Raw genomic sequence first — 17,638 nt, forward strand, 5'->3', positions numbered from 1 at the left:
CAGAATCATAAATGGTTTGGGTTGAAGGGACCCCAGATAAAATCCTGTTCCCCCCTGCCGTGGGCAGGGGCTCTCTGCCACACCAGTTTGTTCCAAGCCCCATCCAACTGGCTCTGTCCACTTCAGGCGTTTCTGGATTTCCAAGTGAAGGGAGACACAAGTGCACACAAAAACCGGCATAGAGCCCATATGCTTTGAAACTTTATTGGTTTAGACACAATCTGAAAAAATACTATGCATTCCCAATTGCAATTCATATTAAACAAGCATATACATATGGTTATATTATTATTGATTTAAAATTAGAACCAAAACCATTACAGAAAGACTGCTGCATCTTCAGAGAGCTTTGCAACAATTAGTTTTCATAGGAGATTGCTAAAATCAATCTCATGTCTCAATATGCTTTTGGTCATTATTTTATTTTACATAATTTCTTATTTTTACAATACGTTTAGTTTAGCCACACATTCTGAATGCCTTTGTACCAATGGTGAGGACAAAGTGCTGGAGGAACAACGGATTTTATAAAAGAGCTTTTATTGTATGTCAGTCCACAAGAAAATCTTATGAGCAGTTTTGAGAAAGGTGAAAATTTTATTCTTTACAAAAATTTCCATAGATGACTCTTTGATATACATGCTAATATACCAAAACTGAAAAATTTTTAATAACAGGATTTTTTTTACACAAATGTATATGTTAAATTTTACCCCCCTTCACTTTCAGTTGCAAATACAATAGGCAACACTTACCAAAATGCCTTATTTGTTGGCTGCTTTTACTTTGCTAAAATACATAACAAAAAGCTGAAATGAAGGGCTTAAAGGGACTCCAGATGCCTCAGAAACCATTTTTCTTTAGAAGAATTTAAGGGATCTAAATTTTTTTCACTTCTGGGCTACAGGCATCCAGATTTCTTCTCTGAAAAGCTTCATTGTTTCACAGGCGCAAAGGTTGTATAGAAACCACCAAATGTGTAAAATACTGAAGAACATCAATTCCAAGAAGAAAGAATGATTAATTCTGATTCCCCCCCCCGCCCCCAGAGAATACCGAAGCGAACTAAAGATACAAAAGGTAGGCCAATAGAATTGCCTCTAAATTAAATGCTTTTTCAATTTTTTTCTAAGGCATCAAGAGATCTTTAAGTCACCTATTACCATGCAAAAATAGTATATTTTACATTCATCTTGTAGCATTTATTTACACATAGATCAGCAGTTTGTGCTTATAACACATGTAAAACTAAAAAAAAAACCCCTAAATTATTTTTTTCATTCCAGAGGTTAAGGTAAGATTATTTTGTTACACATGAGAATTTTATATTTATGGCAAAAATAAGACTGGACATTACTGTTGCTGATAGATAGTGACTAACAATCTGCAAAATGGTACTTTGTCAATAAAAACTCACCATCTCTGTCTCACCTGATGTGCATCAAGCATTTTAACTTGCAAATGTGCCTTTCAGGACAGAATTATTCCATGTATTTCCTGACTACATGGGGTTAAAGACTCTGGTCTGGTTTCTGCTCACACTTTGTACATTTAGGCAGAACAGATTTTTCTCTGTGCAATATATCAAGCAAAGGACATACAAAATACATAACTAAGCAAGAGCTTCTTCCTGAAAAATGTGTTTTATTGTGTTTTTTTAAGTCTTAAGACTTATAAGATAGTCTTCCAGTGATTCCACAGGCCCAGGAAGAACAAAGAACGCAGTGCTGCAGCTGTAAAACTGACTGCAAAAAGAATTGCCACTCTTTAAGATGAATAATAGAAACTAATTTTGTAATTAGTTTTCTTACGTAAAAAAAAAAACAACCAAAACCAAACTGGTCATTGGACAGCCCTGGGGGATTTTTCCTTGGTGGTCACAAGAAGTGTTTCAATTTAAGAAAGCTCAGTACAAAATAAATATGCCTGGAATTTGAAGAGAAGCAGGATTGAGCCTAGCGCATGCCTTATGCATGTCTCTTTTTCAAGTATTAATCTTTTACATCATTATGATTGTGGTGAGAGAGTGACCTGCAGAGGAAAATCGGTTTATACAAGTATAAAAGAGAGCTTTAAGTTTATTTACATAGTTTTTCACAAGTTCTGAAAGTGTTCACACTTTTGGTGTGACAAAAACCAACTCAGATTTTGCATCATCCAAGTGTGGCCAAGTCTGCATTTTTTCTTTCTTATTATTTTGGTGTTTATATATTTGGCTCTAGTGTATCTGACATTTTGCATCAAATACCAAAAGAAGAATATAGAAATATTATTCAGAATCATATATGTAAAAATAACAGCCATCTAAGGTGTAAATAAACTCATATTGGAATCTTCTGTACTTATACAGAGTTTAGTTGTCTCAAAAAGCCTGAAATCATCTTAGGAGAAAAGTAAATCAAATTCAAATGGCAAAAAAAATCAGTGAAAAATAGCTTTTCTCTACTTTCTTAGATGACTAGGGTTTGGGGTTTTTTATTTTAAAACCGTTGCATTAAAACTGACAGGAAATTGTACTGAATTTAATTCTCCACTGCTTTGAAGGTTGTGTATGTCATGACTGTCTTTTGGCTGATACAAAAAGAATATGAACTAAACTCCACTGAGATAAAAATCCTTTATGACTTGACCTAAAGAGCCAAGATTTGTGCAATAATCCCTATCCTCCATTGACGTGGTGCACACAAATTCCCCAGCGATGCTGTTGCTGCGTACATTGGTGAAAAATTATGATCCCATCAGATCTCAGATATTTCTTTACTTGCTTTGAACTGATATGAGTCACTGCACTGAAATCAAATGAGGAATCAGACACAAAGGGATTCAGACAAACGCACATTTGATAAGTCAAACTGCCACATTCTTTGAGTCATTATGTTACTGATATGGTTTCCTATGTATCTTTTTATACTGAAATCACTGCAATAAATCAGTCTTTGTAAAACACTAACTTATTAATTCAATTTATTTTGTTTGGAAGCATGCAACAGAACTTCAGAGAGAAAATAAGATACTGTTCAGATTAAAAATTTAAACTTTTAGCTTCAGAAGTCTACAGTGGATTCCACTATAAGAGAGAAAATAAGTGTGCTTCCACTGTCCTAGGAAACATCTAGCAGGCACAGCTCCATGCTAGCATGTACTGGTGCAACAAACATCAGCTAGTAAAATACACAGATATTTAGGACCCTGTTTAGCAGAAAGAAGCTATCGACAGTCCAAGTACTCAAGCAACTTGACATGACAGTTTTCTCTTTGCCTTGTACCGTGCTTGTACCAAGAGAGAGCTCTACAGTCTGTTCCTACTCCTTGTGAGACTTACACCCTTTCTGATGACCACGGAAATGTAAGGTTTTATCCAGACAACCTGCTGGTTATTCCAGAGAGGCCATTGGAGTTGATGCCAATGGGATTTGATGCTTCCAGATGTCTGACCATAAAGATGTTCCCATAACAGGCCATTCTGCCACCACATCCACTGTTCTGCACACGGTGACACCTTGCACAGCGATGCCTACCACAGCCTTTAGCCCATCCCATGAGTCTTTTTGGGCACTATTCCTTCCCCTTCCATGGCCAGACAAACGATGCCCTCCACTGCTGCATCTCAGGCTGGCCTTTTCCCAAACCTTTTCATTTTGCCAAGCCCCATCCAGAATCACAACTTGTTCCTTGTGCTCCATTTCTTTAGCACTGTTTCTGAAGGGAATTAGTCCAGCAGTATTGGACTACGCAGTATTAGCAGCATCTGAAGTAATAAATTAGGGATTGGGAGCATATGGATTATCGTGAACTCCCACCTAAAGCCACCACAGAGCCAGTGATGCTTTTGGAACCTTCTCTGTTTGAGCAGTTCAGGTGTCCGTGAGTGCACTGGACTGAAGGAGCCCTGAAGCAGAATCTGCATACCATGGATAAACTGTGTTTGGATGAAAAGGAAATAGAGGGAATTCTGTGCTATTGCTTCCTACCCTGTTCTTGTCATTTCCATGTAACATTAATCCATTAGATGTAATATACTAATATGTCTATTAAGTACATATAGTGGGAAATTCCTTCCTATTTCTGTTCTGGTTGTTAAGTCATCAATGATTAAATCAAATCAATGTCATTTATGTCCTGAAAATATAAAAACTATCACTTACTATATAAACCAATATCCAGCTTGAAGTTCAAAATCAGAGAAAACAGACTTTCACTTTCACCATCAGTCACTGATTATTTGAGGTAGACCACATTATTGAATGACTTATTATTTTAGTTTCTAATATATTAGGTTGTATACAATCAAATACCAACAGATATACCTGAAATTTTCCCTATTTTAACTAGAAATGTTTGTAGTTATTTATAAGATATGCTTCCTTAATTTACTTGGTCATAGATTGAAATTTCTGCATATTTTGTGGCAATTTAGCACAGCTTTTAGTAGTGCCTTACTGTGTACCTAGAGTAAAAAAGAAATTGTATCACACCTGTTGGCAAAAAGAAGGGAAAATACGGTTAGTGATGAAATCCTAGAAAAATGAAAGGCTCAAATGTAAGATTCAGATGCTTATCCATTTCAGCAGTGTCGTTCTGGCTCTGCAGTTTTTGAGTATTATTCTAATATTGCTATGAAGTCCATTACTCAGAAGATTCTTCCCATGATTTCAGATGGAGATGCTTGAATATAGCTCTTCTATTTGTTTTTTGAAGTAATCTCTCAGTTCTGGTCTCTTAGCCTTTAATGTTGGTGTCAACAAACCGTTTTGCACCGAGAACATATCAGAGTGAATATAAATGGCTTTGACCTAAAATAAAAGAGGAATATATTTATAGCAAAGGTTACAGGCATCACACTGAATAAACATTAACTTTTTTTGCTATGCTTCCCTCTGGTGGTGCCTCAAGACCAGGGCACTCTTCTGGTGAGTCCCTAGGATTTCCATCCCCTGCCCACAGAAGGGAACTCTCCAAGAGAATGAATACATAAACTGCTTTTCTGTATGAAAGCAAGGCCAGAGCGCAGCGAGGCAGCGCACAAGGGACGGTGTGAGATCATCACTGCAGTTTCACACAGCTGAAAGGCAGTGGGGGAGAGGGCAAGGGCAGGGAGCTGTGCTAGGAAACATCAACCCCACTGCAAAAGTAAACAGTACTGATTCAATATTGCAAAATTATCATGAAGCTTTGCAGGCACAAAGCGTGTACATGATGAACATTTTTAGCTAATTAAAGTGATACAAATCTTTTAGCCAGTGCAAATGGCATTTCACAAGGCTGCCCTTGTTTGAGGCAGTGGCTCTGAGGCACAGTGGGGAGCCTGGCAGCACAGATGGGAATGAGCTTTTCCTTCCCTTGCTGGTGCGGGAGAAAGCAGAAAACTGCTGCGTGACTGGTCAGCGCCCACTGATTTAAGACAAAATTCCCCAGCCATCTGCTGCTTTTGTGATTCCCCAAGCCAGACTGCTTTGCAGTTTGTTTGGCTGGGAGCTGCAGTGACACAGGCTGCAAATCCATTTTCTATTCCTAAGATATGTGATTCATCTTTCCCTGCAAGCATCGTGGTCCAGGCCCTGCCCCCATGCAATCCTTCATAAATCAGTGTTCACATTATTAATGCTCTCCTGTTTGCTGCTTTCAAATCCTGGAAGCTGATGGTTATAGTAGTCACACTTGTCATTCCCAAGACAGAAATCCAAGCTGCAGACAAGGATGGAGATGATAAAGAGTGTTCCCATAAACAGGGGATCTGATCCCATACAAACATTAGCCACAGTATCTGGCTCAAAATTTGGTTTTAAGATTACATATTGCAACAAAGATGAAGTTTTGAAGGCCTTTAATTTTGAAAATGGTATAATTTTTTATCCTATTATTATTTTATTTCAATTTTTAGAAAGATGACAAGGCTTTCCTCACTACTTTATAATTCATTAATTGTAAAGTGCTGGTGGAATCGATTACTTGAGGATATTTCATACTGTGAAGATCACGGCAGAGGCAAACAAGACTTACTGGCACAGACAACTGTGTGCATTAAAAATTATGTGAATTATTTTTAAATAAATTTCTTTTTGCTGCTTTTTCTTTTTTTGCTACCTATTTGCATAGGTAACTGAGAAATGAAGAATAATAGGGTTATGTTTAATGATGCTTCTGCTCCACTCCAATATGGTGAATTACTCATTAGAATTATCACCCAGAAATGGTCTAAACAAAACCAAAAAAGCCCTTGCTAATTAGATGTAATGATTAAGATGTTAGGTTTTTTTCAACAGAAATAAGCATTAGACATTTCAAAATGGGGTGGATAATTTTTCTCTGTTTTTAATGCTACGTAGACCATGGTTGATTTCAGATCTCCCCTTCTGAAGTGTCTGTAGCTCTATTGCAGAAATATTTACACAAGCAGGAAAGAACTAGTGCCCAGACTAAAGATAAAGAAACCAGCAACATTTCAAGGTCAGATATAAGAGTGGTAATTAGTGACCCAATTTCTAACAGAGCTTTCAGTGGCAGAAAAGTCAGACTCCTACAGATGTTTATCCTGACCTCTGGTTTTCTGGAGATTATCCATGTCCGCAATTTAGATTTTGACCTCTGCACCCAAAACTTTCACTAAATTTAACTCAAATTTGAAACATGGGTGGGAAGCAGAATCACAGCAAATGCATTTTTCCAAAGGAATAATTACAGCTTGCCAGCAATAAAGCTCTTTCCAAAAACATCATGTACAGCTGTGACAAAGATTTGTAGTAACATGACAAATGCTGACAAATCCCTCTTCTATACAGAAAAATGACCTGTCTGACCACACTGAATGATGTGTTTCATTTTACCTGCTCAAAGGAGTGAAGCCCACTCTCCTTCCCTAACCGTACCATGTCTTCCATTATCGCTTGCTGCAGTTCCTGCGTTAAAACACAGAAATTCTGTTATAATGTAGAAACATTACACGTAAGTGTGGTGAAGTTAAGTGTCTCCTTGGTATGAAAAGTAAGGTTTTATTTTCAAACCAGCAATGTAACATAGCTGTTATTTACAGTCCTTCAGCCATCTGCCAGACTTCAGTGCAGAAGCACTGCCCACAGACACTAGCGGAAGGTTCAGTGGCATCAGTATTTACTGATGTGATCCAATGCAGTTCCTCTGTATTAGAGAGCATGTGTTTAAGACTGGGGTCCTTTTTATACAATCACAGAATGTCCTGAGCTGGAAGGGACCCACAAGGACCATGGAATCCAACTCCCAGCCCTGCACAGAACAGCCCCAAGAGTCATACCATGTGCCTGAGAGTGTTATCCAAATGCTCCTTTGAGCTCTGTCAGAATTAATGGTGTGGCCAGTCCCCTTGGAAACCTGTTCCAGTGTCCTCTCTGGGAAAAACCTTTTCCTAATATCCAACCTAAACCTCCTCTGACACGACTTCAGGCCCTTCCCTCTGGTCCTGTTGCTGGTCACCACAGAGAAGACCGTAAATCTTATTTAGATGTCTTATTTAAGAAATCTAAGCAAATACAACCTCTCCTCCCGCTGCACTGTTGTTCTCTGCAAGAGAGAGTCTTGGGCCCCCCACAACAGAGCTGGCAGAGGTCAGTACCACCAGTCAAGACATACCACTGGATCCAGGTCAAACCTGCTGAATGTTCAGTGAGGAAATAATTCTTGTCACTGAAATTGTCATTCCTAGACACAGTATTGTGCACATGTGATGCTACAGAAAAAAAGAAAAAAGTCTGAATTGCAAATACAAACCTTATTTTTACAGAGTTCTGCATATGTTCCTTCAAACCCTCTTTTCTTTGCCCAACCTGGCATAACTTCGGAATCAGGCACCACAATTCCCACCAGGAAGGCCTGTAGGTAAAGGAGAGTTGCAGGCAAAAGCTGAATACATTTCAGGCTCTGCACTGAAGTGAATACACAAGTCATCTGAATTTCTGCATGTTTACCACTTGTTTAATTATGTCAGTAATTGGCTAACATATCGTCATGAAGCACATTCTGATGTCTGTGCCTTTTTCTCAGATAAAAGGTTGTCTATGACTGCATTTACCAGCAGGTTTAATACCCTCAGCTGGGTTTGTGCTCCTCCTGGACATTAATAACTCACATTGCCCTGCAAATCCCAGGCAAACTCTGATGCCAAGGGAAGGCTCATGCTTGTGAGTCTTGAGGATGAATTGCCATGGCTTCAAAAGCTGCAGGTGTGTGCATAAACATGCACATTAGCAGAACAAGATTGGTCAGAATGGGCAGGCAGTGTTGGGGGCAGCAGTGGCTTTGCCTTTTCCTTGATTACCACAGGCATGGTGGCAAAGGACAGCATTGGAGACCCAAAGAGTGAACCAAAGCCGACTTAAAAGCTTGATCTTTGGTCACAGCACTCTCTAAGCTGCTCAGGGTCCCCCAGCAGCTCAGTTCCTCCCTGCCTGTCAGCCAGCTCCAAAGCAGGAGGGAGACAATGTGGCATGATCCACTCACATTTTCCCTTCGTTCAAGCCCAGCTCTGTCTTCTAACTACTGAGAGTAAAGTAAGATTTTCTGAAAGCTTGGTTTGTACCTGCAGGCTGTCTCCATGGACATAGATCTGAGCAACAGGGTCACTGCGGATGTAGATATTCTCTATCTTCTCCGGTGCAATATATTCTCCCTGAGCAAGTTTAAATATATGCTTTTTCCGATCAATAATTTTAAGGGTCCCATTCTGTTAGAAGAAAGAAATGAGAATTCCCAGAGAAGTTATTTAACCACAGAAACTCAGCAAGCAGTCTGTCTTTAACAGAGCTTTCAATTGCCTGTTGTGCTTTCAGATGCTTATTCTGCCAAATATAAACTCAATCCTTTGTAAAGATAGATCTGCTTGGAGACCTAAGCTTAGTCCCTGAAAATTTACTTGGGATAATGTAACTGCCATAAGAACCCTAAGTGTGTCCAGCACGCACAGGTAACCATTTTCCAATGTCTCCTGTGTGAAGCCAGCCCTCCTGGTCCAGTGCCTCAGCTGTCCTCTCTTCATCTTTCAAGTAACCTTTAAACACATTGGGTCCTTTCACACAGATCTGCAAAACAACCAGGGGTGATGATGAATTATTTTCTTATTCTGCTATAAATACAAGTTAAGTAGTAACTCTCTAAATTTAAAATATTTTAATGACTGTGCTCTATTAAAGTAAAATAGATTGGGTTATTAAACTATCTATGCATATTTTTCTAGCTAATGGAAATATGAAGTAGGGTTTGCAAAACTGATTTAAGTTGATTTGCATTCCATTTGCAGTTAAAAATAACAAAGTTATTTCAATAAGCTTAATTTTTGTGTAGTATAGAAATCACAGCAATGTAGAGATCATAGCAATGTAGAAATGATAGCAATTCAGCTCTTCTTAGCTGAACTAATTAATTCAGTCTTAGCAGTTCAAGGAATCAGGCTGGAAGTACTGCCACAGCTCCTTTTTCATTCTTTGCTGCTCTATTGTTAAACTTCCATTTTCCTTTCTTGATTGCACGATGTAACACATCAGCAACCATGCACACTACAAAGGTAAAATGCTTCTATAAACTACTTCATACAGTGTTAACTAGTGAGAATTTGATATAAAAATGTGATTTGCTACCTCTCCTTCTCCTTTGGAAGCAAAATAATTCAGTTCTTCCACATCCTTCAATCTGATTAAGTTACAGGGCAAAGGGGCTCCTACATGACCTGGAAATCAAAGTTATCAAGTCACTTGTCATCTCTCCTATAAACAATAATTAGCATTTTATCATTAGTTACTTGCATAGTTGTAGATACACTGGATGTTCTTGCAGGAGCTGTGTCTGTGTGCAGAAATAATTTTCTTAATTAAGATTTTGCACTATTAAAACTATAATACCGACACCTCCTTTTTGGATATAAAACCTATTCTGAAATAACAGAGTGGTTTGAGTTGGAAGGGACCTTAAAACTTATCTCATTCCAACTCCCTGCCCTGGGCAGGAGCACCTTCCACTAGAGATCAGGTTTATCCAAGCCCCATCCAACCTGGCCTTGATGTTACAGTCCACAATTTCCTAAAGGAATGTGCATTTCTTTTATTTCTTCAAATGGTGGAAGAAAATAATTACCTGATGTCCAGTCACCTGGAGTTGTAAAGGTGCATCCAGCTGTGCATTCTGTTTGGCCATAGCCTTCATAAACCTGACAAAGAGACAGGTATCTTTAAAAGATCATGAAAGATTTTGCTATTACAAACTGAAATCCCAAGCATTGCCCTCTGTTGCACAGTCCTGTGAGCTGAGCTTGCAGCTGCAATGTGTGGGTGCCCATTTGCCATGGGGCATCCCTGGCTTCTACTGTGTACAAAATTCCATTTACATAACTAGGAAGGACCATGGCTCTATATCATTGAAAATAGGGAGACGATGAGTTGAGCACTTAGTCTGTGATTCAGGACCTATGCTACACTATGAAAGGAACTTATTAGTGGGGAAAAAGGTATTTTTGTGGGACATTTTTTTTTCTTAACTAATTTTAGGCTCTCAAATGAGACCTTTCCGTTGCCCTGGACCTCCTCTCACAGAGAAATAATGCAGTGGACATCTCAAGTGAGTTAGGCTGACATCTGAGGATTAGCTCTCTCATTTATATATACAATAAAACTCGTGTAACGAAGTACCCAGCACTTGCACAAACACATTTAATTGCACATACTCATTTGGGTGGGTGGGATGAGCCTGTGGGGTTTTTCTGGGAGATGCCCAAAGTGAAAACATCTCTTGGCTGTTACTGCCATCCCAGGGCTGTTCCCACCCCACTGAGCTCTGGGTGTACAGGACTTTGTGGCTGCCCCAAGCCCTGCTGTTCGATCCACCCTGGTACAGCTATCCTAAATGCAGTTCCGGGGATCTAACCCATCTCCTTTCTTAAATACCACGTTCTCTTGCTAGCAGTGGATGAACATCCCTGAGCAGCCACACAAACCCACCTGGCATCCGAGGGCGGCGCGGAGGAAGCCCAGGACAGTCGGGGACGCGGGCGCAGCGCCTGTCACTATCATGCGGACACACCCCCCAAGACTTGCCTGTTTGGTAGCAGGAGGAAACAAAAGAAAGCATCAGAAGCTACTGCAGATGGCAAAACCATGAGCTTGCACAAAGTGCTCTCTCTAGGACAGGATTTCCTGCCCATGGCATGGGGTCAGAATTAGATGAACTTCAAGGAGTCTTCAAACCCAGTCATTTCGTGGTTCCGTGATATGGCCATGTATGGAAATATGAATGAGCTCTGAAGCTTTCCTGAGGGATAAAACCCCATTCAGTGTACAGAGACAGGAGTGCTCATGTCCCTGGCAGGACAAGCTGCTCAGCCTGGTCTCCTGCAACTGCTGTGCCTGGGCAGGCTGCAGACCTGGTTCTGGGAACTGCTGGGAAAAACAGACTCTTTCCCATCCAGTCTTCTTTGCTTATTTACACCTCACCGGTTTTAATGAATTGCCTCCCAAGCCCTCTAAAATAATGTTGTCCCTTTTTTAAGGCAGATGACCTTCAAATATTTCTGAAGGGTATTACATCAATTCCTGTGTCCTATTTCACTTCTTTCTCCTCCCCCTTCATTTCCTTTTCTTTATTCTAGAAGTAAAAAAGAAAACCCAGCACAAAAGAAAACAACTGCTGACTGAGTCTGCCCGTCTCGCCAGCCCTTGCATCAATATGCAGCCTGGCTCACTCCTGGCTGGGTGAGCTCTGCTATCTTTGCACACTGAGGACAACTAATCCACAGACCACAAGTACAGGCAGTTTCTTTAGTTAAAAATAAAGTGGCATGTCTCCAAATAAGTCATCCGATTAAAAAAATGAAGCAATTAGAGCCTCCTGGAGTAGTACAGAGCCCAGAAAAACTGGTTTAAAGCCAATTTAATATTTTTTTACTGAGATGTGTGGGAAGCAGAAGGGCATTCTGATTTCTTTCATCATGGTTGCTAAACCATGATTCATGTGTGCATTTTTCTTTACAACCTTATTCTTTTCCTAGGAAGAAAAGTAGGTTTGAATATACCCAATTGCAACCCAACCTTAAATCAAATCCTATTTGTTGAGACTTTGCAGAAAACTTTGGAGCAGCATCTCTTTGATCAGTGACCTCCTTTTCATGACCACCTTTCTGAATTTCATCCCTAGATACCTTTCCTGCCCTGCAGGGGTACAGTTTCTGTGTGAGAGCTGTAAAAATTTTTTGGCACTGTTCCATAAATTAGTGATTTCTTGGTGCTGCTGAAGAGCAATGTGGCAAATTGCCTGTGGCAATCTTAGCCTGCCTTGTGTTTCTCCATTTCCTTCTGGAAAGTTATCCCTGGGAGCACCAAAATTCTGACATTATGCGTGGTGTTGAAAAAAAATAAAAATAAATATGGCAAAACTTCACAGAGCAACAAACTGTGCTCAGTTCCCTTTTTCCATTCCATTTTCCAGTCTGTTGTTCTCTAGTGAGTAGTGATTGCCCAGTTCACCATCAGGCAAGTGGACTACACTGTCTTTAAGGAGCCACAGAATCAGAGAATTATTAAGGCTGGAAAAGACCTCTAAGATCATCAAGTCCTGCCATCAATCCAGCACACTGGCACCATCTTCACCACTAAACCATGTCCTCAAATTCCACATCCACCTCCTTTTTTAACACTTCCATCACTTCCCTTGCAGTCTACTCCAATGTTTGACAACCCTATCCATGAAGAAATTTTTCCTGCTGTCTGAAACTGCCTTGTCAGAAAATCAGTCACTGCTAGAAGAAACAAGAGTTCTTTGACTCCACACTCACTTCTTGAATCACTTACCTGTATTTTATTAAAGAAAAGTTTATCCCACAAACTGTCGTTTCTAATGATGCCGTTTCGAACTTCGGCCTTTTTCCGTCTTGCTGCAAATTCCAGGATCCAGCGCTTGAGGGATGTGTCAGCCTGGCTGAAGATCTGCAGGAGCAGGGGATGGCAGATCAGGTGTCACAGAGGAGAGGGAGCACATCAACACCTATTCTTCCAATGGCACCCACACAGCCAGGGGGTACAGTTACATTTGCAGCACTCTAAACAAGGCTACGCTGGGGTTTGTTAGCAGGGAAAAAGGAATTATGTGTTTCACTCTTATTGCACACATGGTTCCTTTGGGGGGAAAAGACAGGATGGTGGTGCAGGCTTCGACTAGATTGACAGGGCTGCTCTTAATATATCATTTCTGTGATAGGGTTCTGTGAAGTTCATGCAACCTGAGGAACAGGGAATGAGCAACATGAACAGGTATCAGTGGTGGCTGATGTGGTGATGGGGGCTGCATTTACCTGAGCTTAATCAGGCACCAGCACAAACTCCACCTCAACAAATGAGAAACCCCCAGTTTCAGCCTGTCCCCTTAATAAAGCACAGAAGCCCTGACCTTTGGGAAAAATTACATCAGTAGCTTGTGCTTAAGCTTGTCTTTAGCAGATAAGTCTTCTGAGGAATAAATATTCCAAGCTAGTCAAACAGAATTAACATGATGACCAGACGCGCCTGACTTAAATACCCTGCAATACCTTTACCTTAGCTTCAAAGATTTCTAAATCCAAAAGCCACTATCACATTTACACTGCCTAAATCCTCAAATGCTTTCTGAAATTTCTGATTTCCAGATGTTTTTGCCACCAGAAAGATATTTGAGTTTCAAATCTGGTTGAAAGGCACAAAAAGTCTTTGTGCAGCCAGGTTTGACTGATGTTTCTGTGATGAAAAAAATCCTGTATCTCTAGAAACATCACTGGTAATCTTAGTGAGAACAGGGTAGGAGGCTAATATAGAGATATTTCATATGAATATGTGATAGCTGTGTCTGGAGTCTGTGTAAGTCATAATGCAGACTTACATACTGAAGGAGCTGTATCCATTACACAGGGTGAGAATGTGTCTGCACCAGGGCAGAAATAGTGTCATCTGCCTGAGAAATCCCCGTGACTAACGTAATTTTTCCACATGAGTAGTAAAGGGTCATAAAGTCCATTGCTCCAAAAAGAGTAAAATCAAAATCCAGCTCACCTTGTCATACATTCTGTTCAGCAGCCGTGGCACGACGGGGAATATGGTTGGCCGCAGTGCCTTCATATCATCAGACAGGAGGCGAATGTCGCCTTGGAAGAAGCCAATTCGCCCTCCGTGGCAGTATACTACAGACTGATGGGGAAAAAGGAACACATGTAACCCCTTGGCTTTCAATTCCCAAAGCAAAGCATTTCTCCCAAGCACAGAAGCTCCTTTTCTGAATTTCTACTCTGCAATATGGCAAAAATGGGACTTTGGAAATACAATAAAGTAACAATAAATTTTGCACTGAATAGAAATATCCAAATATTTCTGGGTGTTTTTTCAGTACAAGCAATTCAGCATCTGCCAAATTTACCACTTGCTCTGGAAGAACAAGAAATCAAAATTTTCAGAAGGGATTTCCCTTCGTCCCCTGCATATGGGGACGGAGAAGTCCCAGTTAGGGTCAGAGTCTGGATCAGAACGTTCCTAAAGACCAGCCCACCCACAGCAGCTCACAGTACAAGGACCTACTGTCACTACAGAAATGCAAAGTAAGAAATATCATAAAACACGGAGCAGCAGCCAACTTTTAGATGTTAATACTTTAGTTTTGTTTAAATACAATATAAACTACGTTAGCAATACAGTGCCTGTTCCTGTATCCCAGAAATAGAAGCCCACTTCATGAAAGGTGCTTGACTTGTATGGAAACTACAAATCCAGAAGCCTTGTACTTGAAAACAAAGCAGGATGTTGTCCTCATCAACAGAATGGAGCTCAGTATGTGAGATGGGGCAGAGGGGCTGCTGGCCATGAGCCAGCTGGTAGCTGGTTACTGGTAACCAGTAACCCTGCCAAGGAGCCATCACAGACTGGGCCAGTCTGGCATTTTATCACTGAAGAACATTTGGAGACCAGCACTTCTCCAATGGTTTTACAGTGCAGGGAGGAGAAAGTGTCCTCAGCAAGTGCCTGTGATGCCAGAGCTGAGCCCAGCCTTCCTGAGTAGACTGAAAACTTCAGCTCCCTTTTGTGGGCTTGTCTTCCCCAAATAACTGAGTAAGTTGAAAATTCCTTAAGAGACATCCATGTCTTTTGTGCCGCTCCTAAAACTCTGCAGTACTAACCAAACTGCTCTCACTGCTCTGTCAGGCAGTAAGAGACTGTCTCCATCAGCTGAAACCACAGGAATTTTACACATGTGATGAGGGTTTAATGAAAATCACACTGCTGAATCTGTGCTTTACACTGCACATGAATTTAAAAAAAAAATAACCAGTGTGCTCATTGGGAATTTAAAATAACAACTAGAAATATTTAGTTTTAAGAATGTATCTGTATGATTTTCATTGTAAATTCCAGGCATAAATATTGTTGGCTAAAACTAGGGATGCTGATGCAGTGCTTGCTGTTCAAAATGCTTTTGAAAATTACTTTTTAGCCCTTTTGAAAAAATCTTTATATTAAGTTGTTTCAGATGGGAGGATAAACCTGGACATCCTTTGGAGGCTGTCCCTTTCAGTACAGCAACATCCTGTGAAATGAAAGCATTTTCAATGTTTCTAATTTCTTTCTGCCCACCCATCAGATGAAGTTTGAATAATTATATTCTTGTTTGCCTGAACAGTGCTGGCACACTGACCAACTTGCCTTGCAGGTGGAGAAAGGCTGGGCTGTAATTCTCTAAATCTTTCATGGGCTTTTACTTCCAATTTGTGAGAGTTTTAACAGGGAAAATTATATTATTTCTGGCACTGATGTTACTAAAAAGTGTGAGGTTTATACTCAGATGCTTGTCTGACTCAGAAAGTGTGCTTTCAGCCTGAAACAGGCCTCGCTGAGAAAGTACAGAGCTGCAACTGGACCCAGATCCAATCTTCACAGACTGGATCAATTTTAAGTTTGCAGCTTCTCAGGCCAGGAGACCTGATGTGGCTGTCTCACCTGGCTTGCCTAACTCACAAGTTGCAGCACAAGTCATCACCTTTCTTTTCTTTCCCAAAGAGACATGGAGTCAGTTCTGTCGGCTGGCAGGAGCTTGGCTCTGCCATAATTCCCTGGGAACACAGGCTCCAGTGAATGGCCACCACATGCTGCCCTGCCAGGAGGATCATGTGTCTCACCATGATCTCAGTTTCCTCTTTTTCAGTGTCTGCCAGGTTGGGAGGTTTTTTTGCAGATCATGTTATTTATGCAAAAAAATCATTTTAGCTGATGTAGAAAATGGCATTAAATTATCTTGACTTACGTGACACCTCATCCTAGAGTGCTTTGAAAAGCTGTCCCACAAGTTGCTCAGGTAGCAGCAGCCATGAGCTGAATGAGCCATGAGTTTGGCTCATTGCTGAAGGGCTGTTTTTCAATCCCTGAGCCAGGCATAAGGTAGAGAACTTGGGAAGCTCTCCTGGCCTCACTCTGGACTCACAGCCATGTCACAGACCATTGGCTCTGGTGTTATGCACATGGCACTTCTGGAGTACAAGCCTTTTTAGTGCTACAACATATCGCTGGTTATTTAGTATTTTATTCATTTTATTTTATTTTTTGTTGTTGGTGTGGAAAAAAGATTATTTCCACTGACACCATGACCTTACCTGTACCATTCTCTCAAACATGTGTGCTAAAGGCAAATAGGAAATGTGTACATCCTCACAAGTAGGAGACCACTGACTCTGGAAGAAAACACAAGGAGCCCCACGAGGCCTCGTCAGTTCAGGCAGGTTTCTTACCTGTATAACTCTTTCAAACATGTGAGCCAGAGGCAGGAAGGAGATGAGCACATCGTCCTGTCTCGGAAAGATCACTTTCTGCAGGTGAAGGGCATGGGAGACAGAAAGGAAAGAAACACTGACAGGAAGACAACAAGAAAGTCATAAAATAATAAAAAGAAAAATGGCACCAGAGGAGCAAAAGGGTAAAGATTGTCAAGAGAGGAGGGAGCGGCGGACACAGGGAAGCGTTAAAGCCACAGCATCATGGAGCTCAGTTAGCAGGAGGAGTAAAGAGCATGGAGATGTACACACAGGGCAATGGAGAGGGCTCTCCTTGGCAGAAGGCAGGTTGTACCCACGCAGCTCTCGCTGGGAATGGAGGCTCACCCTGATGGAGAATCCCATTTTTATTCACTGCTTTCTACCAGGAGGTGCCGAGACCCTGATCAGTGCTCTCAGCTGTGTGCAGGCAGCAGGATCCTGGTGCAAACCTGCAGGACCCCCAGGATCCCAGTGCTAACCTGCAGGAGCCCCCTGGACACCAGCAGGGCTCTGCAGGAGCAGCACTTTCCCACATTGCATACAGCCCATTCAAGAATCACAGTGTTACTGCAATCAAAATTAGCCATTTTTTCCTTTTCCTTGGGTTAATCATTGGTTTGAATCAATGTGTTGTAAAACTAATGATTTAATCTTAGGCTTCAAAACTAATTACTTCTGTTAGTGTTTCTCATCATTTTAAGTGATTAAAATATGATTTTAAGGGCATTATGACTGTCCCACAGACAGGGGAAAGAAGGGAAGAAAACTGGCCAAAGTCTTGATTTTGCCAAGTTTTTAACCTTCTCTTGAAGGCTAGAATAAACAAAGGGCCCAAGAGCCTTACCTACCCCATTCCCCAAAAACAAA

The 17,638-nt window shown here is 40.8% G+C and overlaps 1 protein-coding gene across 1 annotated transcript in view; it reads right to left on the reverse strand.

Annotated features, from left to right (window-relative positions):
* Positions 1-188: 188 nt before the first annotated feature.
* Positions 189-17,638, reverse strand: part of ACSL6 (acyl-CoA synthetase long chain family member 6) — a 44,110-nt gene continuing 26,660 nt past the window's right edge. Inside the window, exons 11-21 of the mRNA XM_041397925.1 lie at positions 16,748-16,825; positions 14,031-14,165; positions 12,801-12,935; positions 10,956-11,051; positions 10,096-10,168; positions 9,603-9,691; positions 8,931-9,047; positions 8,549-8,692; positions 7,741-7,842; positions 6,825-6,896; positions 189-4,793 (exon numbers count right to left, since the gene is read on the reverse strand). Coding sequence (XP_041253859.1) covers positions 4,653-4,793; positions 6,825-6,896; positions 7,741-7,842; positions 8,549-8,692; positions 8,931-9,047; positions 9,603-9,691; positions 10,096-10,168; positions 10,956-11,051; positions 12,801-12,935; positions 14,031-14,165; positions 16,748-16,825 — 1,182 coding nt within the window. The 3' untranslated portion in view covers positions 189-4,652. The remainder of the gene's footprint in view (positions 4,794-6,824; positions 6,897-7,740; positions 7,843-8,548; positions 8,693-8,930; positions 9,048-9,602; positions 9,692-10,095; positions 10,169-10,955; positions 11,052-12,800; positions 12,936-14,030; positions 14,166-16,747; positions 16,826-17,638) is intronic.

The sequence above is a fragment of the Onychostruthus taczanowskii genome, unplaced genomic scaffold (genome assembly GCF_017590055.1).
Source record: "Onychostruthus taczanowskii isolate IOZ18803 unplaced genomic scaffold, ASM1759005v1 scaffold14, whole genome shotgun sequence".
Taxonomy (NCBI): Eukaryota; Metazoa; Chordata; class Aves; order Passeriformes; family Passeridae; genus Onychostruthus; species Onychostruthus taczanowskii.